We start from the raw sequence: 26,550 nt of genomic DNA on the forward strand, positions 1-26,550 counted from the left end.
TCCTTCCTTCCTTCCTTCCTTCTTTTTTTTTTTTTTTTAACCCTGCTCCCTAAATGTTAGTGTTCTTCTTGGTTCCATCTTGGGCTGCACTTTTCTAACTGTACACTCTTTCCCTGCATGATCTTATCCAAAGTCTTATTATTTTACTTATTACCTACATGCTGATGGGTCCCAAATTTGTATTTCTAGTTATATTTTTCTGAGTTTCAGACCAGCAATTTGCTGAGTATCTCCACCTAGAGTTCCCAAAGTACCGCAAATTGAAGATTCCAAACAGAATTCATCACCATCTCCTTTTAAGTCCGTTCCTTTCCTGAGTCTGCTCTTCCAATGTTGGCAGGTCTTGATTTTGCCTCCTACCTTTAATTAATTACCAAGTTTTGTTCCTGTTACCTCTTAAGTATTTGACACACATGATTTTCCACTGCAACTCCTGCTGTAATTCAGATCCCATTTTTCTTGCACTTTATTACATCACCTTTCTGCTTTTCTTTCCTGTAGCGTCATAGCCCTTAAATTGTTCATCTACAGAGTTGCTTTGTGATTTGATGTACCTGAAACCCAAATCAGACTATGCTACTTCTCAGTGAAAACCCCTTAATTATATTCGTTGGTACCAACAGGATCAACGAGAGCTCTTTAATAAGGCACATACAGCCCTCCCTGATCTGGTCCTTGTTTTTCTTGTCATGTCCCTGAACATATTACTGTCCAGCAGTATTGTTCTCATATTCATCAGTACATACCATACCACACTCTTTCTCTCTCTGACATATTTTTGCTTATGATGTCCTTATGCATAGAACCCTCTTTTTCCTTCCTCTGGATAACTTGCACTATGTCAGGAGTTTTTCTTCTCTGAGAATTCTTCTCTGATGCCTCCTCAAAGTGTGTTAAGTATCTCACGCCTGTATTCTTATTTTTTAGCCTCTGCTTTCTGACTTGCATTCACTGGAACTAAAGTAGATCCTTGTGCACTTCCAAAGTTGGATTATGTTTATTCAGAGTTTTTCCTACGTTGCATTAATGCAAGGTGGTAGTCTCTTCAGCATACATGAATGTATCTCTGCAGCAGTTTATGATTTAGAGATAAAAATTCAAAATAACAGTATTTACTACCCAAAAGTAGTGTTTCCAGGATCCAGAGCTTATAGTCTATATCCGTATATCATTGCCACCAACCTGCAAGTTTAGACATACTTTGAGGAATCCTACTGACAGAAGAGGAGCAAGCTTCTTGGTTTTGCATTAGTGGGATTGTATCCATGTACGCTAGTACTCCGGAGTTCAGAATCTGAAGTTTTGACTAACTTGGGATAAAGCTCCTGTCAAAGGATAGGTTGACACATCTGTGATATCTTAAGAGAGAGTAAAATCTGCCATCTATATAAACTGAATCCCCTCCAGAACTTTTCTGCTTTCTACCAAATAAGATGGAACTGCCTGGTGCTACCTATAATACCTAGATCTTTCCTAGGTTGCTGTGTGTTCCCTTAGTGCTTATTATTCTGAATATTTAAAAACTCAAATTTTACTTGCTGTTTGGCCCCTACATTCTTTGGCCCCTACATTTGGCACACCAAAGAAAAGTCATTGAATATGGGATTCAGAAGCACAGAACTCTCTTCTGAGCATTTTTCTGAGTTAAAGTTCTCCATACTTTTTGGTATAGAGATGGATGGATACCATCCATGGATATTTCTGTAGGAAAATGTCTCCCCTTTGTATTTCTGCATCCCTAGCATGACCCCAGAGACTGGTATTTCTTTTCATGCTACTGTTTTCTGCCTTCAAGTCCATAGGTCTGTGACACTTTGCTTTCATAGGATCTTTCCCTCTTGTTCTTACCTAAGTGAGAAAATGCTCTTTCACAGTTTTCTGAACTGAAGCTGTTATTGATGATGGTACCAAAGCCTGTCTTTGAGGACCAAATGAGACCTAAAGATCTACTGACCCATAGCCCCTATGAAGACCTTCCTTCAGCTTTTGAAAACACTGATATTTTACTAATAAATTAATCTGAATGAATTTCTCAGTATTCGAGTGACTTGAGATTTTACTGGGGGGCAAAGGGCAGCATTCCTTTTATGCTACCATACGGCTAGACTCCTGTTTTCTCTTTAGTATTCCACCTCCTCCTTCCAAGACAGCCCTGCTGAGTTTTTCAACTTCAACCTAGTTTTTAAATGGATGGTTGGCTCCCAGGATCGTATGTAGAAGAAATCTGTTGGCACAATCCTCCACAGTCCAGTTTCCCATAGTTGTTTTTTGTTCTTATTTTTTCTTTAGCATGTATCAAAACGGGCTAATGAAGCTGATGCCATTTCTCCCTGATTTTTTGCTATACAGTTTTCAAACCCGAGAAACAGATTTGCTCGCATATCAAATTCTGATTCCTCCCGCACCCATTCTCTCATTGTCATTTACCTCTGCCTCTCAGTACCTTTGGTTCCCAGAGCCAGCATTTTCTAGGAACTGACCTTAAATGTTTCTTTCTTATCCCTTAACTTTTGAGTTTGTACCATTTGCAGTTTTTTTTCTCCACATCCACCCAAGAAGGTGGTACATCCCCACCTAGCCAGGACTCCTTTCCTCTTCACTGTTTGGTGAGCTCTACTACACCCCCTTCACACAGGTGGTTCTTCTGTTGAGTAAGGACCAGGATGTAGGTAATACCTGTTATCCTGCCATCCCAGGGCTGCAGACCCACCACTTCCACTCCCAGCTGCTGCAGAGATTGCAGGTGATGTCTGAAGGAGAAGCTCCCTGTCTCCTCAGGTCTTGATCTCCAAAGCTACCATGAAAAATGGTAAAGCATGATGTGCCTTATTTACTCTGTGCTCCTATTTCAATCCATGTGATCACTAGATTTAGGACAACTGGTAGGCAATAAAAATGCATGGATCAAAATGATTTTTTTTTTCTTTAAAGAAACACATTTAGAAGCAGAAAATATATATTAGACTAAAATTTCTGTATTGACCTTATAATAAACAAGACCTTACAGTACAGCACAAAACCCAGTATATGGTAGAGTGGCTGCTGTCTAGTAGACCAGTGCCTCAGGGCTCCTGGGGCAATAACCTGAACTATGCTGTAAGCTTGAGACAGGCCACCTCCTTTTCCCCTAAACATATTTAAAATATAACTCAACAAATTAATGAATGCCTCTTTTTAGAGTTGATAATTAGTTTTTGCTTTAATCCTTCAGCGTGCAAATTGTATATAAATAAGCAGGGTCTGGAAGGACAGCCATAATTCAAGTTGGGGCCTAGCCTCAAACCCCAGAAGAGAGTTCTAGTAAGCTAGGCTGGACCACATGGAGGCCCCTTTTGTTTTTATTTTTATTTTTTGACTTTTTTTTTTTTTTCTGTAAGCAGATAGACCTTATTGACTCAGAACTAAGGAGAGCAGAATGACCTTTTCTGTCTGTATCGTCTTAAGTCCAAAATTTAAGTTTGTGATCACTCTAGTGCATACATGTATATTTCATTCAGTAAAAAGAGCCTGAAAGGCTTCAGATAGCCTTTTTGTTTTTTTAATAAGATTTTATTTATTTGATAGACAGTGAGAGAGGGAACACAAGCAGGGGGAGTGGGAGAGGGAGAAGCAGGCTTCCCGCTGAGCAGGGAGCCCCATGTGGGGCAGGGCTCAATGTGGGGCTGGATCCCAGGACCCTGGGATCATGACGTGAACTGAAGGCAGACGCTTAATGACTGAGCCACCCAGGTGCCCCTTGAGATAGGCTTTTAATGCCTACAGTGGAGCTGGCTTGGGTGGCCTTCTCTAAGTGTTGTGCTGGGTATGGGTGAGAAGAGGGTGGTGGTTGGGGTGGCCTCCAGACCCTTTTTTACCTCACAGTACAGTAGCAAAGAGGACATACCAGAGTCACAACTGTGTACCATTGCCATTTTCACGATGTGAAAATTCTTTATTACTACCTATTTTGAAGTGCTTCACAGCAACCCCAAACGGTAGATGAAGTGCTGGAATATAAAAATTTGGGCATATTCTTTTGCCTAGAGAAGAAAGCAGGGATGGACAGGAGCCAAGCGCTGTATCTCCTAGATGTCAGCAATGCCCCGTACATGTTTCTGTCATTGTCTTGACTCAGAATGAAGAAAAGGGAAAGCAGAAAATTGTAAGGGAAATATCTGGTTATTTCAGTACTCCATTTTCCACTGTATAAAGAGATCTATCAAAGTTAAGGTTCATGGTTAAGTTATCAACCATCTTTTTTGGTAACCAATAGAGTTTATTATACATTTTAAAGAAATGTATTAACTATGCCTGTAAGGCACATTCTTTTACATTTCAGTATGTTTGTACTCCCGTAGATCACTGCTAAGTATACTATTTTGAGGTAGTAGTTGGCATGAAGTGTGGTGGGAATACAAATAAATAAAATACATGTGCTCCTTGCTCTTAAAGGGCTTGTAATCTTGGGAGGAAATCAAACCTGCCAAAAAATAAATATAATGAAAAATAAAGTTGGCCTAAAAACATTAAAAGTGTCTCAGAACCATTCTCATATTAGTCCCTCTGAATTATCTAGAAGACCAAACCATTAAATGTGGCTTTAACATAGGGATTTTTTTTTAAGTTAGAGTAATTTGTTTGTTTCATAGGATATGCCTATCTTATATGAAGAAAACGTTCTACTGTCTTTTCTTACTTACCATAATATGTTTTAAAGTGTTATGTCTATATTTTAGTATGCAACGTTAGATGCTCTCAGTTTATAGCTTAGAACTGTTTAAATATTAATAGGCCTATTAACTATGGGGCTATGGAATATGCAGTAGTTAATTTTCTTTATTTTTCTTTCTCTAATATACAGTGACAGTTATGGTACATATAGTTACATAAAATTAAGAAAAGGGAAGTAAAACTATTTTGATTAAGGTACATGTTTTGGTAAAATTTCATGTCATGATATGTGTTTTCCCAACAAAGATGGCTGTATCTATTTTCTACTCTCTGATTCTCAGACATCAACTGGTGTGTCTAAAAAGTCAGTCCTAACACTGTGGAGTTAGCACAGGCGCCGCAGGTTCAGGGCTCAGGCCTACAAGACTGTCCTCATGCTAGATGCCAGTCACAAGTCCCAGTTGGCCACCAGTACTTCTGACTAACCAGCTGTGAATTATAGAGTCCCCATAACCTCCCCCACAGTTTGATAATTTGCTAGGACAACCCGTAGAACTCAGGAATAGCCAAATGGAAGCAAGGTTTTAGCGGCTCTAAGTGGCCCAGAGCTTTCCTGCTCTTTTCAGGCATGCCGCACATCAGTATGTTCACCAACCCAGAAGCTCTCCTCATCTCTTTATTCAGGAGTTTTTATCACCCAGTCTTCAGTTCCATTCCCTTCTTCTGAGGCCAGGGGGTGGGGCTGAACTTCCTACCCTCTATTCAAGCATTTGGTCTTTCTGGTCACCAGCCCCCTCCAGAAACTATCTAGGGGTCCCCCTTCTTGAGTTAAATAATATTCCTACCACTAAAGAAATCTCAAGGGTTTTAGGAGCTCTGTGCCAGGAACTCAAGACAAAGATCAAACATATACTTCTTATTATATATTATACCATTCTAATAATGAATAAGTATATATTGATGGATTTTTAGATCTTAGCAGTCAAGGCTTTCTGCAATTGCTTTGCATCTGTGTCAATTATCTGATCACAATTTAACTTGCCAATATGGTGGCTTCACTTCTGTACTCCTAAGGCTTTAAAAGACCCTCATCACTATCTCATTATTACCATTTCATTTCATACTAGTTGAGTTTAGGAAGTTGTCAGTACACAAAGATGTTATACTCCAAAAGTTCATTTGTAATTTCATAGTTTTAAATATATAACATATTTTCTGTTGAAACAGTAGGGTAAGTGGCCAGTGTTTTTGTACCAATTCATTGGCTCTGGCAAGATAGTGTACTAAGTTCAAAAGAAGAAAATTGGGAATGTTGAGAATGAAAAGGCTGATGATTGCTTTTAAGTCTAGGGAAATGAGAGCTTTGCTGTTCAGTGTCTACAGATGTCAGAGAAAAGATACTGTGCACTGTGTGGACTGAATTGTATGCCCACAAAATTCATACGTTAAAGTCCTCAACCCTAATGTGACTATATTTGGAGAGAGGGTATGTAAAGAGGTAATTGAGGTTAAATGAGGTTATGAGGGTATAGACCTTATCCAATAGGAGGGTGACCTTATAAGAAGAGGAAGGCACCAGGGATGGGCACACTCAGAGAAAAGGCCATGTGAAGACACAGCAAGAAGGCAGCCCTCTACAGGCTAAAGTGAGAGGCCACAGGAAAAACCAGACGTGCCAGCACCTTCATATTGGACTTTTGAGCTTCCAGATCTATGAGAAAATTAGTTTCTGTTGTTTAAACTATCGAGTCTATGGTATTTGTTATAACAGCCCTAGGAAACTAATAAATTGTGACAATAGAATGCCAGCCAGTGCTCCATGGAATGTTAATAGAGATTTCTTAAAAGGGACCCTTGACTTAATAAATTTGGGAAATAAAGGGCACTTGAGTGGCTCAGTTAGTTAAGCATCTGACTCTTGATTTTGGCTCAGGTCATGATGTCAATGTTCTGGGGTCAAGACCCACGTTGGGCTCCCCACTCAGCAGGGAGTCTGCTTGTCTCCCTCTCCCTATGTCCCTCCTTCTGTTTATGTGTGTGCACACGTGCTCTCTCGCGCACTCTCTCACTCTCAAATAAATAAATAAATAAATAAATCTTTTAAAAATAAGGTAAGTAATTAATTTGGGAAATAATCTATAATGTATTCCCCCCTTAAGGATTGACAGTGCATATTCATATATTAAACAGTCTTAGAGGCCTTGAAGCAAATCTGTTCAGTTTTTTTCAACTTTAACATTTCCTAAATATATTTGTCTCTGGAACATTTCTTCTGTCTTTATAAGTGAAATGTGTTACCCATCCAGAAGAAAGTAAGTGGGGGGGGGAAGACACCCCCCCCCATTGCTCTTATATATATGGTATGGTTTCCTATTCCTATATTTAAAGAACGTATAGAGTACATCTCTAGAAAGTCCTGAGCATGAGCTGTCCACCAGTATAACTTCATTGAGAAACAGAGTCAAAGGAGGGGAAATAGATGTCTTGTCAGGAGGAATTCTGACAGCTTAACTTTTACTCAGAAAGTCATTGTAGTTGATTAGTTATATTTTATATAATGACTTGAAATGTTTTTCCTTCTGTTTTAAAATTGTATATTTTTGCTGATGCAGATCTGTATTTATAAGGATTATGTCTCTGATAACTTTATTTCTTGTTTGCCTAAAAGGCTTCACGGAATAATACGGTTGTTAATCAGAGGCCCTGGAATCAGACCGTCTGTATATGAATCCTAGCACTGTTTCTTGGGCAGATTACCTCACGGAATGTCAATTCCCTTCTCTGAGATAAGAGAGATAATAGTACTTACTTTTGTGGTTGTTGTGAACCTCTTAGTATACTGCCTATTCCTCAATATAATTAGTTATCTTTATTCTGAGTAAAGTTGTTATACACAGAAATGTGTAAAGACAAGGTTGTGATGTTCCATCAGTAAAAGGATAATGGGCGTTGGCTCTGTTGTTGTATTATTTGAGGTGAAATTCACATAACATTAACCATTTTAAAGCGAACAACAGTTCAGCGGCATTTAGTGTTTTCACATTGGTGTATAACCACCACCTCTAGTTCCGAAACATCATCACCTCACAGTGAAATCCTGTACAGGTAAAGCAGTGCTCAGCGTTCTCCTCTCTCCCCAACCCCTGGCAACTGCCAGTCTGCTTTCTGTCTTTCTGGATGTATCTATTCTGATATTTCATATGAACATAATCATAAAATGTGACCATTTATATCTGGCTTCTTTCACTAAGTATAGTATGTTTGAGTTTTATTCATGTTGTAGTATGTATGAATACTTCATTTTTATATTCCATCTCTCTTATGCCTAGAAGTGGAATTGCTGCATCATATGGTAATTTTATGTTTATCTTTGAGGAACCACCAAATTGTTATCCACGGTGTCTGAAACAATTTACATTCCTACCAGCAGTATATAAGGATACCAGTCTTCACATGCTTATTAACACTTGTTATTTTCCATTTTTGTTTTTGATTATAGCCATTCTGGTGGGTGTGAAGTATCTCTCATTTCCCTTATGACTAATGATGTTGAGCGTCTTCTTTTTGTGTTTATTGGCCATTTCTGTATCTCTTTTGCATAAGTGTCTATTCAGGTCCTTCAACCATTTTTAATTAGATTGTCTTGTTTTTGAGTTTTAAGAGTTCTTTATGTATTCTAGATACTAGACGCTTACCATATATATATATAGTTTGTATATATTTTCTTCCTTTTGTGGAATATCTTTCCACTTGATGATGTCCTTTGATGTACAGCCTTTAAGTTTCATGAAGTCCATTTTGTCTACTTTTTTCTTTTGTTGCTCATGCTTTTAGAGTCATATCTAAGAATCTATTGCCAAATCCCAGATCATGCAGATTTACTCCTATGTATTCTTCTAAGAATTGCTTGATTTTAGTTTTTATATTTGGGTCATTAATCTTTTTTTTAGTTAATCTTTTAAAAATTTATTTATTTATTTATTTATTTATTTATTTATTTATTTATTTATTTAGAGTGCATGGGCATGAGAACAGTGGGAGGGACAGAAGGAGAGGGAGAGAATCTCAAGCTGACTCGGTGCGGGCTTAATGTCATGACCTCGAGATCATGACCTGAGCTCAAATTAAGAGTTGGACCCTAACTGACGGAGCCACCCAGGTGCCCCTAGTTAATTTTTATATACACTGTGATGTAGGGGTCCATTTTTTTCATGTGGACATCCTGTTGTCCCAATGCCATTTGATGAAGAGACTGTTCTTTCTGTTGTTACTATTGTTTTTAAATCTACCTCTTCACTAGAAAGGTACTCTAATGAAGTGATTAAGATTACTGATTCAGAAGGCAGAATACTTGGATCCAAATCTGGCATTACTGCTTACTTCCTTGTGACCTTGGGCAAGTTATTTAAACTTCCGAACACTCCATTTTCTTTAAATATAAAATAATAGAAAAATCAACTCCATAGCATTAGTGTGGATATTTATATGTACAGCACTGAGCAAGATTCCTGATAATGAGACATCAGTTTTGGCAAGAGTTACCATCAATATATGTGATTTTTGAAGAAATTACTGTTTAGTAACAACTAACTCAAATTGTGGTCCATCAGGCCTAGACTAATACTTTATTTCTTCAAAAGATGGGAACTAATGAATCCAAATGAATTAAGTTAGAAAAACATTGAGTGGAAATTTAATAGTATATCAGGGCAATTATGTATGTTATTTACACCTTAGCAACTATCCTTATTTTATGAATAAGAAACCTGAAATTTAGAATACTGATTTTGCCAAGATATCATCATATAATGATCCAGTGGCAGAGGGAGGATTCAAATCCAGGTCTGCCTCATTGGAAGTTCTGCTGCTTTACTCTGTTATGATGACTTAGTGTAGAAAAAAGGATTTAATAAACACATGATCTGTCTTCCTTCCTGGAATTTCATACAGTACTGGAGTAAAAAGAGATGAAAAGTGTGTGTGTGTGTGTGTGTGTGTGTGTGTGTGTGAGAGAGAGAGAGAGAGAGAGAAAGAGAGACAGACAGACATATATATGTACCACATAAAGCATTGCATACTATCAGTTCTCTAAGGGAATATTTTATTGTGATTTATATATACTTTTGGTTAAACCTCTGACTATAGCATATCTGCACTTAATCTTTTGTAATTTGTATAATTAATATTTATAATCCAAGTATTAATATTTGACTAATTTTTTAATATAGTGAATGAAAAAATTTTAACATCTAATAAATCAAGATTTCTTTTTTTTTATTAAGATCTCCAAGTCTAATATTTCAAATGGTATTGAAAAAGATTTTGGAATTCATACATTTAGGTTTCTTTTGTGGTTCTCTTAGATGTAATAAAAGAACAGAATCGAGAATTACGAGGTACACAGAGGGCTATAATCAGAGATCGAGCAGCTTTAGAGAAACAAGAAAAACAGCTGGTAAGTAGAACATTAAATTTCAGTTTAACTTTTCAAACAAATTTGGAAATTAGTGTTGGAATAATTAGCTAACTAAGAAAAAGACACATGGCAGGTGGTAAGTGATTTACTAAGAAATGGCATTTAATGTCTTCCTGCATTCTCTGCTTACCTTTGTTTGTGTCATTCTGCTTACTTTTATCAGGATTCTGTGTTATTCTGCTGATTATAAAATCAAATTATTCTTCAGTTTGTAGAAGTCATGAATAGAAACACATAGAGTGGAATAAGCTCCATTGGTAATAACATGGTTTTTTTTAAAAAATTTTTTTCAGTATGCTGAAATTTTGTTAAGAATATTTGATGTTCGTGAAAGATACTGATTCGCAGTTATCTTTTCATGCAGTGTCTTTATTTGGTTTTGACATCTGAGTGATGTTGACTTTGAAGCATGAGTTGGTTTCTCTTACTCTTACTTTACTGGAAGAGTTTGTGTATTTCTTCCTTAAATGTCTGATAGGATTCATCAGTAAAGCCATTGGGAGGGAACTTTCTTTGTGGATAGGTTTTTAAACTACAGATTCAATTTTTAGAAAAAACAACAGATACAGAATGGATCAGGATACCTGTCTTTTTAAATGAGCTTTGGTAGTTAACATCTGTCAAGTGATTTGTCCATGTCTACTAAATTTTAAAATGTAATGACCTATTATTCATAATATTCCCATATTATCCTTCAACATCTTTAGCATATGAAATGATCCTTCCTTTGCATTCCTAATCTTTGTAATTCGTGTATTCTTTTTGTTTCATTTCCCCCCCCCATCCTATCTGGCTAATGGACTATCAATTTGAGCAATCTCTTATGAAAAAAAGCTTTGGATTTCATTAATTTTCTATATTTTTTCTTTCCCACTATATAGATTTCTTTTATTGTTTATATTATTTTTTCCTTGTATTTACTGTTGTACTTACTCTTCTTTTTTCTACTCTCTCAATTTTGAAGCTTGCGAAGTATTTATCTTTTTCTTTTTTCTTTTTATTTAATTATGTTATGTTAGTCACCATACAGTACATCAATTTTTGACGTAGCGTTCCATGATTCATTGTTTGCGTATGACACCCAGTGCTCCATGCAATACGTGCCTTCCTTAATACCCATCACCGGACTAACCCATCTTCCACCCCCCGCCCCTCTGAAACCCTCAGTTTGTTTCCAGGAGTCCATAGTCTCTCATGTTTCGTCTCCCCCTCTGGTTCCCCCCCTTCATTTTTCCCTTCCTTCTCCTAATGTCCTCTGTGCCATTCCTTATGTTCCACATGTAAGTGAAACCATATGATAATTGTGAAGCTTGTGAGATATTTATCTTTTTCTAATACAAGCTTTAATGCTATAAATTTCCCTCTAAGAACTGTTTTAACTGTAACCCATACATTTTGATATGTTGCATTTTCATTTTCTTAAGTCAAAATATCTTATTTTTCCTGAGATTTTTCCAACCCATGACTTATTTAGAACCACGTTAATTTCTCCTTATTTATGATATTCCTTCCTCTTCCTTACTGATTTCCAGTTTAATTTCACTGTGGTTAGAGAACATACTTTGTATGATTTCAGTCCTCTTTAATTTATTGAGTCTTGTTTTCTGAGCAAAATATGATATGTTTTGGTGATTTTCTAGTGTGTATCTATAAAAAAAAAGTATTCTGCTGTTGGTGATGGAGTTTTTATAAATGTTGGTTAGGTGAAGTTGATAGTATTTTTTATACATCTGTATCATTACAGATTCTCTGTCTACTTGCTGTAACAATTATAGCAATGTACTGGAGAGAGGAGTTGTTGATATTCCTCATGCTAATTGTGTATTTGTGTCTCCTTTCAGTTCTGTCAGTTGTGCTTCACATATGTTGAAGTGCTGTTCTTAGGTGCATGCACATATAGGATTGTTTTAACATCATTATATATTGATTTCTTTGTCATTATGAATGCCCCTTTTTATTTCTGGTAGTAGTCCTTGTTCTCAAGGGGTTTTTTGTTTTTTGTTTTATCTGATGTTAATGTACATACTCCAGGTTTTCAGATTTTAGCTAAGTAATTATATGGGATATATTTTCTATCCTTTTACTTAGCTTAGTTTTTTTCTTTTTTTTTTTTTTTTAAAGATTTTATTTATTCATTTGACAGAGATAGAGACAGCCAGCGAGAGAGGGAACACAAGCAGGGGGAGTGAGAGAGAAAGAAGCAGGCTCCCAGCGGAGGAGCCTGACGTGGGGCTCGATCCCAGAACCGCAGGATCATACCCTGAGCTGAAGGCAAACGCTTAATGACTGAGCCACCCAGGCACCCCTTAGCTTAGTTTTTCTAATTAAAGTTGGTTTCTTGACATAGCATATAGTACAGTTTATGTTCTTACCTAAAATGACGTCCTGTCTTTTACTGAGGTGTTAGGTGAACCTTCTCACTTAATGTAATTGTCTGTATTATTCTCTATATAATCTACCACTGCGCTCTTTTTGCTCTATCCCACCAACTCTTTTTTTTTTTTTTTTCCTTTTTCCTACTGACTTTTGGGTTGAGGTTTTTTATTTTCTTTTGGACTCTTTGTAAATACCATAGACTTGCTTTGTATTTGTGGATGAATGTACAAATTCTGTCTTTCCTGTGTAAACATGTGGAATAAATTGCCCTCTCAAATTAACTTTTTTTTTTTTCTGTGACTTTATGATTGCCTCTTCCTCTCTTCATGATCGGGGAGAAAAGGGTATATGATGTGAGTTTGATTTTTTTCCTGAAGTAAATCATTAGGGACTACCTATTAATGATTTTATTCCCTTCTTTTTATTTCCTTTCTTAGGAATTAGAAATTAAGAAAATGGCTAAGATTGGTAATAAAGAAGCTTGCAGAGTTTTAGCCAAACAGCTTGTGCATCTACGGAAACAGAAAACAAGAACTTTTGCTGTAAGTTCAAAAGTCACTTCTATGTCGACACAAACGAAAGTGATGAATTCCCAGATGAAGATGGCGGGAGCAATGTCTACTACCGCAAAAGTAAGTGGGAACCTTTATATCCGTACATTTATAGTTTTATCTAAGACATTTAAGTGTCAGTATTCAAATCAGATTTAAAAGTACCTTCTGATGTATATATGGTGCAGAATCTGTGTAATATTTAGTAAAAGGAGTTACAATACTAGATAATCCAGATAACTACTTCTGGATTTTTTAGTTGAACTATAGTTACCTTACAGTATTATATTAGTTTCAGATGTACATAGATTCTTTATTGATTTGTTTTACTATAACGTTTCTTGTTTCAGGACATTTTGATTTTTCCAAGGTCACGTGTAACTTCTAAATTTTTTAAATTGACTTAAGTGTTGTTTGCTTTTTTCCCTTAAATTTTCAAAAGACTTTTGGTCTTATTTCATTAAGCTATAAGTTTTAATTACTTCTGAGTAATAATTTGCTCTTGATTCATTTTCATGTATGTGTCAGAAGGACACATGATTTCTGTCAGAAGGATTTATCAGTTAATTATGCTTAACTTATAGTCTTTATATAAAATAAATGTTTTTACTATAGAGTTTAAAAGACTGAGCTTTTTTTAGAGAGAGAGAGAGCTCATGGGTGGGGTGGAGGAGAGAGGGAGAAGGAGAAGGAGAGAGAGAATCTTAAGGAGGCTCCACACTCAGCATGGATGTGGGGCTTGACCTCACGACCCTGAGATCATCGCCCCAGCTGAAATCAAGAGTTGGATGCTTAACCAACTGAGCCACCCAGGCTTTTTGATTTTTTAATAAATAATGAGTCCCTCAATTATTGCATATGAAGTACTATAAGGAATAAGAAGACATTTAAGACAAAGGCCCTGCTCTCACAGATTTTTTAGTTCAGTTGGGGATGGAGTGGGGGTAGAGAGCAGGGAGGTTAAGCTATATCTGACAGGGAGACGACCTACTACATACATCAGTTTGTGCTAAGTTTCTGTGAACTGCACAGATCTTTGAATTGAATGATCTGAAAGACTTTGCAGAAGACCTAGGTCTTAAAAATACCATTAGGTGTTAAAGATAAGGAAGGAGGAGTATGAATATGAAGACCAAAAGAAAAAGCCACAGAGAAGAGAAAGTAGGAGGAGGTTCATATTGGAAAAATGGTATATACAATTGATTCTCATTATTTGAAGTAGTTAATGTTATGTTAGGTTGGGAACACTCCATTAGTGAATATCGAACCATTGCTCCTAGGGGAAGTACAGGGTTAGGTTCCTGTGAGCCTTTGGTCACAACCTTTTTGTCAACCAGCTTTTACCTAATGTTGTTTTATGTGTTTCTGTTGAAAGACACCGTAGTTAATAAGTGTTGATTCATTAACATTGAACTCATGCCTAATCAAAGCTAACATGTATTTTCTCCATGAACACATCGTAGTTTTGTGCACTTAGGAACACTACCCAACACTTTAGTACTGTGGTTGGGGCCATCTTAATAATGGCAAAATCACCAACAAAGGGTACAAAAATGTGGCACTAAGTTGACCACAATAAGGACACTTGTTTACAGTATGAGTTGAAACAAGAAGGCAGAATGTCATCTTGTTTGACACGAGCTGGAAACAAGCATGTTGGGCAACTCACATTTTTTGCTCTCCTCTGCGGGTCCACAGAGGAACACAAAAGCTCTGTGAGTATTGGTTTGAGATTACAAATACATTTTAGTGAGTAGGCACATCCACAAATATGGAATCCAGAAATAATGAGGAACAACTATAGTTGTGTTTTAGATTACAGAGCACATGGAAATAGAATTTATCCATCATAGATATAAGTGCAGTGACACATTATGTTCTTTAAAAAAAATAGAGGAAGTTTCAAAAAAGTAGAGGAAGTTTCAATATTAGTTTTGTTCTGTCAGTTAATTTACTCTTGATGGATTGTTGTTATTTTACAGTGAAAAATACACAGGTAAGGGCAAAAACTTTTGTTTTCCTTTTTTCTTTCACAAACGGACAGAACTAAACATCTAATTTAGGAAAAGATCATATGTGATGATCACATACTTGAGATGGTAACCTTTCAGTAATGTGAAGGGGACAACTACTTAGTTTGCAATTTTTTTTGCAGGTGGTAGGCAGGAAAAGGTACCGAATATGGGCCTGCCATATAGAGATATGTGAACTGGGATTTTCACTTAATCTTTTTAGAAATGTATTAATTCAGCAAATATTTGTTTAGACCCTGTAGGTAGGAAGTATAGCAAATGAGGGGATGAAGTGGAAAGCAAAACCAGGCAAGGGTTTAAACTGTACAGTCTATTTCAGATTTTATTTATTTGTTTGAGAGAGAGAAAGAGAGTGGGAGGAGGAGCAGAGGGAAAAGGACAAGGAGACTCCATGCTGAGCTTGGAGTCCAATGCGGGGCTCAGTCCCAGGACCCTGATGAGATCATGACCTGACTTAAAATTGAGAGTTGGATGCTTAACCAGCTGAACCACCAGGCGCCCCATACGGTCTATTTCAAAAACAGTCCATTTGAGAGGTAATTTAGTGTGGTGATTAGGAACATACGTTCTGGACCAGATTACTTGAGTTCAAATCTCACTTCAATTCATTAGCTTTGTGACTTTTGGCGAGTTATTTTGCCCTTCTGTGCCTTCATTCTCCATTTTTAATATAGGGAAAATGGTGGCACCTAGCACGTGAAAAATTTGTCAGTTTTAAGTAAATGTCTTTTAACTTTAAATGTTATTATATGTAAAGCGCTTAGAACAGTGTCTGGCACATAATTAAGACTATATAGGCATTTACTGCTTTATTATCATTATTATCATTGTTATTCGTATTTGTTGCATCAATACTGTAAGTTGCAAGTGAAGTAATATAATTTACATCAATAAATAATTTCATCTATAGTGAGTGGGATTTAACAGGGGTATCTATTCTAATCAGAGTGTCAGGGATGACTTCCCAAGGAAAATGGTGAAATCTGAAGTGTTGATAGTGAAAACAAATGGAGAGGAGCAGTCCAAGTTTGAAACAGCATATGCAAATGTCCTGTGGCAAGAGAAAGTATGGCACATTTAAGGAAGTGAAAGATCAGTGTGGCTGGAGGGAAGTGGTGCACCATAAGACTAGCTTGTTAGGCAGAGTTCATTGGTGTTTAGTCTCATAGTGAATTATGGATTTTGGCTTTTGATACTAAGAACGGAAAGTCACTTCAAAGGTATGTGTGGGCTGGAGGGGGTGGGGAAATCCAGTGTTATACCTAAAGGTTATTTTGGCTGTAGCATTGTATACAGAATGAGAAAAGACTGCTTGGTATCTTTGAAACTGATGTGTTTTATATTGTATGGCGTCTTTTAATACTGAACTGTATATAATACATAAATTTTATATATAATATGTATAAAATATTTTGGCCATACTAGATAGCATTTCTCTTAATGAAATAACTTGTGAATATAAAATGTAAGAATTCTTTTCACATATTTTTGCAAAACTCTGTTCTGTTCATTTCTTTTAACCATGGTTTAAAATATGTTAATGGATTAAATGTGTATGCTTTGTATCCTTTTTAATTTAGACCTCAAAAGCTTAATGAAAAATTTTATAAAATTTAAATTTTAATTCTTTTCAATGTAGATATTACCTGCTTGCCACAATGTAGGCAAATGTAGTTTTCCCATTTGAATAGCAATGGATTTTTTGTTGACAATGTTTTTTAATTTTTTTTTTTTTTTTTTTTTTTTTTCCCCTTTATTACATAAATGTTAAGCAGATGGTTTCCAAGTGAGTATTTCATTTTTTTCTAGAATACTTAACAGTCTTATGTTTGATTATGGCAGTATGTATATCTTTAGAAAGGCTATATCTAATTTGATATGTTCTCCTTGGACTTATTTCATAGTAAAAATGTCACATTTATGTAGCCAACATGAATCTTTTCATATATTTACAGACAATGCAAGCAGTTAACAAGAAGATGGATCCACAAAAGACATTACAAACAATGCAGAATTTCCAGAAGGAAAACATGAAAATGGAAATGACTGAAGAAATGAGTAAGTTAATAACTCGTAATGAAATTTAGTTTTTTCATCTTTGAATCAGCTAAGTTTATGTACTAGCAGCCTCATATTCTAATCCATAAAAGCACAAATGTTGAAAAAAGCCGTGATACAGCACCTTCTGAATAGATGTCTATATTATAACTTCAGTGTATTTTTAAATTGGCCAACTATAAGGCTCAAATCTTATCAAACTTTACTGGAAGGAAAAATATAAAATATGATATGCCATATTTTTATGCCATATTGGCCCCAGCAGTTTTACTTCATTGATGAGGGGACCAAAACCAACTTGTGAATAAAATAACTCTTCCTGGTATGAATTTGGTGGTTTCAGGGTTGTGTTGATTCTTTCATACTAGAGATCATCTCTGTTTTTATTGGAGACAGAGATAATGGAGGTCTTTTGTTATTTTTTCCTTTTCCTTCCCAAAGTTATTTAATGTTTAGTTTTCTTTTTTGACTATAAACTAATTGCATTTTATAGAGGAAATATGGAGAACACAAAGGAACAAAATTTATTTAAAAAATCTATTATCACACCACCCAGACATAGTTACTGTTATATGCGTCTTTCCTGTATTTTCCTGTATCTTATAGTAGTTAAATCATATTACATGTGCAATTTTGAACCTTACCCTGCTTTTAAAAAATATAATAGTATGATATTATGCATGTACTTATGACCTAAACTTTCTCTGAAGTCTTTTTTTAATAGCATTAATATTGCATAACATCAGTATTAAATATCCATCTTAATTTATTGAACCATTCTTACGTTGGTAAGATTGTCTTAAAATTTGTTGTGTATTTGCTAATTCTTTGATAAATGTTTCTACATTATTTTTGACTAAATTTCTTAAATCTTCTTAGAGTATTAAGTTTTCTAAGGCTTTTGGTTCTACCAGATTCTTCTCAGAAAGACTATCCCAGTCTTTACTTGTCACTAATAAATAAGTGACCCTTTGCAGCGTCCTGGTCAGCATTGAGTCATTACTTACCATGGTATGTCAAAAGTGACATCATTATTTCACAAAGATATTTTCTAATTGTTTTACAGCTATATAGAGATATGCCACTTTAGCTCTGCTTAGCTGCCAGCATTTTAATATAATGGCATTTACTGTATAAAATAGTATCTAATTAAATTACCAGGAATACTAAACTCACCACTGTTCAAGTATTCAATTTCAGAATATCTATTTTCCTTTTAGGAATTAATGAAATTGTATGTGTATCCTTAATCAAAAATGCTTTAGCCTTGACTCTGAATCTTTACTTTGAAAAATATGACTTTTTTGAAACATCATTAGTGAATTTTTAATGACTGTGAGAATTGTCATTTATATAATGATCACAGTATCTAACATGTTTATGTGAGTTCCAGTGATGGCACAGGTGTGAGCAGATCTTAGCAGAATTAACTTTTCCATTAAGCTATAATGAAGAGAATCAATAGGTTCACACAACTCAATCATAGTTCTCATTTGTATTTTAGTACTTTGCAAATGGGTCTGAAAGGATAGTAATTGTTGGTGATTACTCATTTCTTCTATGACCTAGTAAAGTACATTAACATTAGTATGTTCATCCAAAGATAAATTCAAGATTTAAATGGATGTGTCTTTTTCCAGTTGAAATGTACATTGTGCGTGTGTGTATATATACATATATATGTATATACATACACACACACAAGGTTAATTTTGTTACACCTTTTCTGAAAGCATCCTTCTTTGTTAATCCCTGATTATACCTCTCTGTTCTTTCTCATCTGTTCCCTTCTTTCATTTTTTCTGCTACTTCTTCATCGAGTCCCTTATAAACTTTGACCTAGACTCACCACTCTCATTATTACTTCACTAGCATCTAAATTATTTTTCCAGAAACTTACCTCTGAGAATGCCAATGAGATTCCTTTAGTGGCTTCTTGCTGACTACAAAATAAAAATCCCCAGATGTCAATCATCAAAAACAGTTTTCAAGTCAGGCCCCTTTATTTTACCAGTGAGCACACTGAGGTCCAGAGAGGTAAAATGACTTTCTCCAAAAGTTGTCCATTTATGTACTAAATGGAAAAATTGAGACTCTAATTGAAGGCTTAACATTTGCTTTATTTCTTCAGAGATGATAGATACTCTGGGGTTTTTTTTTGTTGTTGTTGTTGAACATAGCTTTTTCCAAATGTAGTTTATGCTATTGAGCTAACACAAAAAATCAAATTGTCAAATCATGCTCATACCAACCAGAGATCTTAACCAGTATCAAGCTTTATTAACTACAGCAAGGACACAAGCAATTAAGAGGTACATGTGAAACAGGGGGACGGGTAGGACATCCCAAATGATTCCCCAGATCTTTCTTCCCATATCAGACATAAGCTCTTTGACCCAGAATATACACCTTTTCCATTCATGCACCTTAAATAATAACAAGAACTTACTCTACCTTGAGTGTATCTATATTGTCTTCCACCAAGTCTTTGCTCATTCTACTCCGTCTCTGTTTGGTCAAATCCTGGGCATCATTCAAGGACCACCTCACATGTACTTCCTCCCAGTTGGATCTGATCTCTTCCCTTTAATATCTTATTTACCACAATCTGAATATTAATTTCTTTTCTACTTAAATGTAAACTACCTGAGGTCTTCATTTTTCTCTATCCATTAATTGTCTTTGTACTACATGCTAGGCACTTTGTTTCAGAAATAAACAAGACATAATCCTAACGTGACACCTTCCATACAGAAGCTTTTCCATAAATATTTTGGGAAGGGAAGGGAGGAAGAGAGGGATAATAACAGTAATAATCTTTGCAAGTTTAAATTGGATGTCATTCTTAGACAAGTTTAATAAAATATTGAACCTTAGACTTTGTTAGAATATTCTACCTACATGTTGAATGTAAATTTAAGTTGAAAACATAATTATAGGTATAAAAAGAGTAAATTGTCTCCGTAATATTTACAGGATATTTGATTCTTGCCTATTATTCCATGGTCAGATTTAACAGCTACTAACTAAGTGAATACAGTTTGTGGAATCACATTTAAAAACTAAGCCTTTAGCTGTGAATTTCTTTTATTGTTCATTAAAGAGACATTTGTAAAAATGAGAGACTTGTTTTATTATAGGATAATTGTTTGCAATGAAAAGTACTCCAGATTTAGTAACTCAAAAATGTATAAGTGATCTTCACTAACATTTGAAGAGGACTTCTGTAGTTTGTTGGTTCAGCTAAGTTGGCCGTTGAGTAATATACGACACACAGTTGGGCCACCTTCTAAAAATGTAAATCTAACGTGAAATCTGTTTGATAGTAACTGTAATTTTGTTTCTCCCCTCCCCCCCAAGTCAATGACACACTTGATGACATTTTTGATGGCTCTGATGATGAAGAAGAAAGCCAAGATATTGTAAATCAAGTTCTTGATGAAATCGGAATTGAAATCTCTGGAAAGGTATGAATATCTTCTCTCCTTGGTTGGAAATAGTTTTTACCACTTTTGTCACTTTAAGTTAGCCTTTGCTCTTAGATGCATCTTTTTATATTTCAATGGTAAACATCTTTGCCGCACATCCTTTGTGTCCTTGCCCAAATGTTTGATAATGCACGTTTTTTCCCCTCTTCCTTTAATACAGATGGCCAAAGCTCCGTCAGCTGCCCGAAGCTTACCATCTGCCTCCACTTCAAAGGCTACAATCTCCGATGAAGAGATTGAGCGGCAACTCAAAGCTTTAGGAGTAGATTAGTCAGAAAAACAGTAATATTTTGCTTACTTATAATTATTTAGTATAAACCAGGCCCAGTGCAAATTCCTTTTACAAAACACATTTACTTGCAAAAATGAAGACCACGAGCAAACAGTTGTTTCCTAACCCGTGACTATTTTGAATCTTTTACCAAAGAATGACAAAGATGCAAAAATGGGAACAGTTTGGATTTTAATTAGAACTATTTAGGAGTGATGTGTAAGATGTTTGACTTCTTTTCTGCATGGCATAGAGAAATTATATTCATTACTTAGTGTTTATGTTCTTTTTACACTGAATACAAAAATCCTGTGAAATGCCACTAGGCACCAACTAAAGAGACTTGTAGAAATATTAAAAAGATATCATCAATTCGTACCTGTTGCTTGTCCTTTGTTAGTGACGCGTGGCATGACCGTAGGTGGTTCAGCTGCCAGATCATTTTTAAATGACCCAAAGGAAGAGTGCTGTTTAAACCTCTGTCTTAAAAACTGTCGTGAGCTTTTCTTTTCTTTTTTTTCCTTTGGGAGAACATTCTAGCTGGTAAGTTTATTACCTTTCAAAATGTGCTTGGCACCTGCCTTAAACAGCACATATTGTGCACATCTTTTAAATTATTTTAACTGACAGAAAAGACTTACATTTTAAACCAAAATTAAGACCTCTTAGAAAAATTATCCTGGCTCTCTTTTGTAAAGCTTACAAAAGTGAATTGAATGTAATCAGCAAAAACGGACACTGAATTAGTAACATTTTATAAGTAATAAAACTGTATTTTGGTCTTTCTTCCAAGAACTGAGAAAAATTTCCCCATGTGAGATATAATTTGATCTGTTTAATTTTGATCTTCATTAATGTGTATATTGAACCCTCTAAATGGAAGCCATCCTTCTTAATTTAACGCTATTTGATAATACTTGACCTAAATTTTAAAATAAAAATAGCATTTTTTCTTGCTAAATAAACTACAACTTTGTAAGAAATTATTGCCTAAATGTGTATTAATGTATTAGCAGTATTTTTCAAGGTGAAGTTGCTATGGTATTTAATGTATGTATAGGAAGTGAGAAAAAATGAAATTACAGATTAGAGATAGAATTTAGGATTAGGTTGATTTTAAAAAGTTATGTTGTAATATATGGGTTCTAGCATATCCCACCATAAAAACTGTAGAGGAGGTCAGATAGGTGTAACCTGGTCAACTTACGAGGATGGCCATTTTGGTCTAATACCGACAATGCAAATCCATTTTAGGCCTAGTCTACATGTGGCAGATGGATTGGTGTGAGAATAAAAAGTTCAACTATATCATTTATAATTCATAAACCATTGTATGATGTTCAAAGATCAGGTTGCATTATTGATAGTATTAGTTTCCTTGACCATTGATGGGTCAAAACATTTTACTGGATTATGGAATGTTAACCCAGAACTTGTTTTGATTCTTGGATGTACATAATGATGCCAACTAACTTTATTTACTTTCTTGTTTACATGCGGGGGCTTTTGTTTTTAAAAACTATTTTGTTAAAAAAAAAATTCCAATAAAGATTTATTGCTGTTACGCTTTTTTTTCCTTATCTTTTACTCTCTTTTTGGCTTCTGCTAAAGTTAACGTTTTTATGCATATCTGGTAATTTTTCAAAAGAATGATTTTTATTATTTTCCTGGAAAGAAAATTAGGTAACTCTGCTCCTTACATTTTAACAAATGTCTGTTCTAAGAATTAGCAGTTGATACAGGACTGATGTTTGTGAATGGAGTAAGCCTAAGAATTGGTGGTTTCACATGAAATTGATCTGATGAGTCCTTTTCTAGAACTTCCAGGGGATAAACATTTTTAAATAATTATTTTTAAACAGTTAAGTCTTAGTGATTTCCTTGATTTTCAGTCAAACATGGATACTACAAAAGGCGGCTTTGGGACTCAATGGAGAGAGTGGAGCCATTCTGATTTGGCTGTATTTATAAAATGCTCCTGTGGCAATTTTCACAATCATTATAAATTTATACTGTTACACTGTCCTTTACTAAAAATAAAACTTATTTTCAATCCTTAAGATTAGGAAACAAGGATTCTTATACATTGAGTTCAATGAAAATAGAGTTGACCCTTCAACAACGTGGATGTTAGGGGCACTCCCACCATGCGGTCACAAGTCCACATAGAACTTTTGACTTCCCAAAAGCTTAACTATCATAGCCTACTGTAGACCAGAAGCCTTACCAACAACATGACGAGTTGATTAACACGTTATATGTATTATATATTGTACGATAAAGAAAAAGAAAATGTTAAGAAAATCATAAGAGAAAATACATTTATGGTACTGTATTAAAAAAAATCTGCATATAAGTGGACCTGCAAAGTTTAAACCCATATTGTTCAATGGTCAACTGCACTGACTTTTTTTTTTTTTTTTTTGCCTTGCTTTCCCTAACTTCCCTTTTTTGGCAAAAGGATTACTTTAACAATTGTAGTCAAACAAGATTGCCAACAGAGAGTGAGAGAGTATAGCAATACCTCTGTTACCAAGATGTAGCCCAGTGTCACATTCATTACTGGGTGTGGATTTCAGGATATCAGAGAAGTGGAATGTGGTCTGAAAATGTCAGTACTGATGATGATAACAGCTAGTCTTAGAAAACATAAAATGACCATCTGTCAGATGATTATGTTGTACGGACTACATTCCGTGCTCTGAGAGGAGAACCTGGCTCTGGCAGGCCCAGTGGAAAGGGGCTCAAGATTGTGACCCTTAAGACCAGAGGGAATCTGGCAGCTTTGGGCTTTATTTTATTCAACCTGCACAGTGATCTATATTTTATTTTTTGCATTTGAGTGCCTTTGGGAGAAAACTGTACTGTCCCCTGAGCCACAAGGACATTCCTTACTAGCCCAGGAGCCACACTTTTAGCCTGATCCCTGTGGGCCTAATTTAAATATGTGCTCCTATTTTAGATACTCCCTTGTAAAAACAGGGTGTGTGTCCAGAGACTGTGATGACTTTCTCCTTTGATGCCATTATTCTGCAAGAATAGGTTTTTGGGGCAGCAAAAGAACGGACCAACTTTCCAATTTCCTCTCTGTAGAAATTGAGTCCCATCAAGGGACTTAAGGCCATTCTTCTATTCTTGGTTCCTTTAAAAGTCAATTGGATTGAACTCACCTTAGAGGAAGCCTGGGGATTGTGAAGTTTGATTTAAGGCACTAATTGTTGGAATACCGCACAATGGATACTCCCCTTACTCCATCCTGCCATCCTCCCCAGACCTTTGAGTGCAGGTGCACACACACACACCGCTCCCTTCCCTGAGCACTGAAAATATTTTTTTACTAGACCAATCTTTGCACCATTAGAGATGGAAAGGTAAATGGATGAATGTCAACCACTTCTACCAGATAAAACCGAACGTACCAACTGGTATAGTTGACAAATAGAGCTTTCTGCTTTAATGGACTATACTGAATTCCCGAAGATTTACCACTGAAGAGTTGACAACAGCACAGGATGGAAAGACTATGGCTAAAGTCAGCTGTGCCATTTATTCTCAAATAATATTCCCAAATTTGCATAGGAAACTACATTTGCCATTTGTTTAATTGCAGTTTAGGGTTCTAAAGAACTATTTTCTATTTTTATAAAAAGATCAATGTATATCTATTAAAATATCTCAATGTAGTAAGAATAAATATTCTCAAAAAACTCATTAATACAAATAAGTGAATAGTAAATACCAGTGCATTTACAACTAAGTTGTGAATAACTAAAGATTTGCTATTTCAATATTAAGTATTGATTCAAAATAATTCCTTTTAGGGAGAAAAATTACTTCTCAATGCTAGCTGCATCTAAACTGGAATGACCTTACGAGTGAATGTCTGATGAGATTATGATCATATAGATGTGGTGATGATAGAAGCATACATACATGCTTATTTTTGTTGTAGAAAGTCAGATTAAACGTTCCCAGCAGATTCACATTTAAAGTGCAAAAAAGTCGCTATTCTAGATTTATTTTGCATTACATTTTGTTTCTATCTGCAGCTTTCAGACATGTATATATGCATTTTTGTGTATGTATGTAGAATGTATCTATATATATATATAGATAGATAGATAGATAGATAGATACATCCTATCCTGCCTTTTGCAAACTAAAGAATCCCTTCCCAATTAGTGTGTGTGGTAAGCTGGTTGAATTATACAGAGAAGGAACTTACATATCTACATGGCTGAATAATTTGGAATTTACTCTTGAGTAATGAAAGTCTTTGTACATATATTTTGTTCAACATCTCCTGGGTGCTAGATGTGTACTTAAGCATCGATGATTAAGCCACTGAAAAAGATCTCTTTTTGTTAATAATATATCAAAGTTTCTTGCCATCCAATTAATGGCGATTATGCGTGCATAAACACATATGATCTATAGAGATTATGACCTGTATAATGTTTGGTCTTTATTAAGATCATAAAAACCATGAGACTGGACAGTATAACTTAGTAAGCATTCTAAATCAGTAATAAAATTTGGTCTAATTGTCTCCATTTTTGTCACATAAGTTATATAAACGTTGCCAGCAGATTTATATTTTAAACGCAAAAAAAGGTCACTTAGATTGATACTACCTTACTGTTTGCTTCTACTTGCAAGTTTCAAAGAAGTGCATTCTTATAAATTAAATAAATATATTCCTTGTATATAATTCCCCAAATTTATAAACTCAATATGTCCAACTCTTTCATCAATAATAAATCATACTCTAACCAATTAAACCAAAGTGATAGTCTTTTCTGGTAGCATCCCAGACGATTTTCTAGGTCGTGAGACTTAAAATAAATTATGTTATTAAGTTAGGCACCTTCGAGTTTGTAGCAGTCATTAACAGCACACTCCTTTGTTCCTTTAACAAAGACCGCGTGCCCGCAACGCGCAAACACTTCCCCAGGAGCCAGAGGAGCAACGGCAGACACGCCAGACGCCATCGCTGCGCTGTTGTAGCTTACCGAGCAGCGGTGTGGGCTTCTCGAACCCTAAAGCATATTTTCTATAAATTAACATCAGAAAAGCGAAATCTCTGGGAAGAATAAAAAGATAAAAAAGTGTCGCTTCTGATTACGATTATTTCTAAATGCACTAATAAAATTCAAAGGCACCTTTGCCCTTATGTGCAAACCAACTATTCAGTTCAAACAAACAGAGCTGAGGATAAGCAGGACATTAGTTAATCAATTTTCTAACTGTCTTCTATTGTGATATTCTTTATTTGGCATTATGACTGAAATGTTAAAAAGCTAATAAACAGCCTTTGAGAAAGGAATCTTAAAGACCCACATGCACACTGTGTGTGTTTGTAGAGAGAGCAAGAGGGAGAGAGAGAAAGATTGAGAGAGAAGCACTGTTTATTCCTATTGCTATCTTTGGCTTAAAAATGTACAGCTTGGCTTCTGAGAATAATTATTTAAAAGAAAATTTGTCAACATTCAAATTGTATTCTTTTTTTAAAAAAAGTAGAAAAGCTTCTGCAAAAGTTATTGATATAAAATGATTTTTGAAGCCAACCAAATAACTAATTTCTATTTTTGTTGGAGAAGAGAAAGGAATGAAAAATAGAAAAAAAGTGGCTATCACACAACAAATT

At 35.3% G+C, this 26,550-nt stretch overlaps 1 protein-coding gene across 1 annotated transcript in view; it reads left to right on the forward strand.

The window, feature by feature from the left end:
- The window catches only part of CHMP2B (charged multivesicular body protein 2B), a 26,447-nt gene extending 3,980 nt beyond the window's left edge, over positions 1-22,467 (forward strand). Inside the window, exons 2-6 of the mRNA XM_008704626.2 lie at positions 10,014-10,105; positions 12,940-13,134; positions 17,042-17,144; positions 20,505-20,611; positions 20,793-22,467. Coding sequence (XP_008702848.1) covers positions 10,014-10,105; positions 12,940-13,134; positions 17,042-17,144; positions 20,505-20,611; positions 20,793-20,903 — 608 coding nt within the window. The 3' untranslated portion in view covers positions 20,904-22,467. The remainder of the gene's footprint in view (positions 1-10,013; positions 10,106-12,939; positions 13,135-17,041; positions 17,145-20,504; positions 20,612-20,792) is intronic.
- The last annotated feature ends 4,083 nt before the right edge of the window (positions 22,468-26,550 follow it).

This window comes from Ursus maritimus, unplaced genomic scaffold (genome assembly GCF_017311325.1).
Source record: "Ursus maritimus isolate PB19 unplaced genomic scaffold, ASM1731132v1 scaffold_4, whole genome shotgun sequence".
Lineage (NCBI taxonomy): Eukaryota > Metazoa > Chordata > Mammalia > Carnivora > Ursidae > Ursus > Ursus maritimus.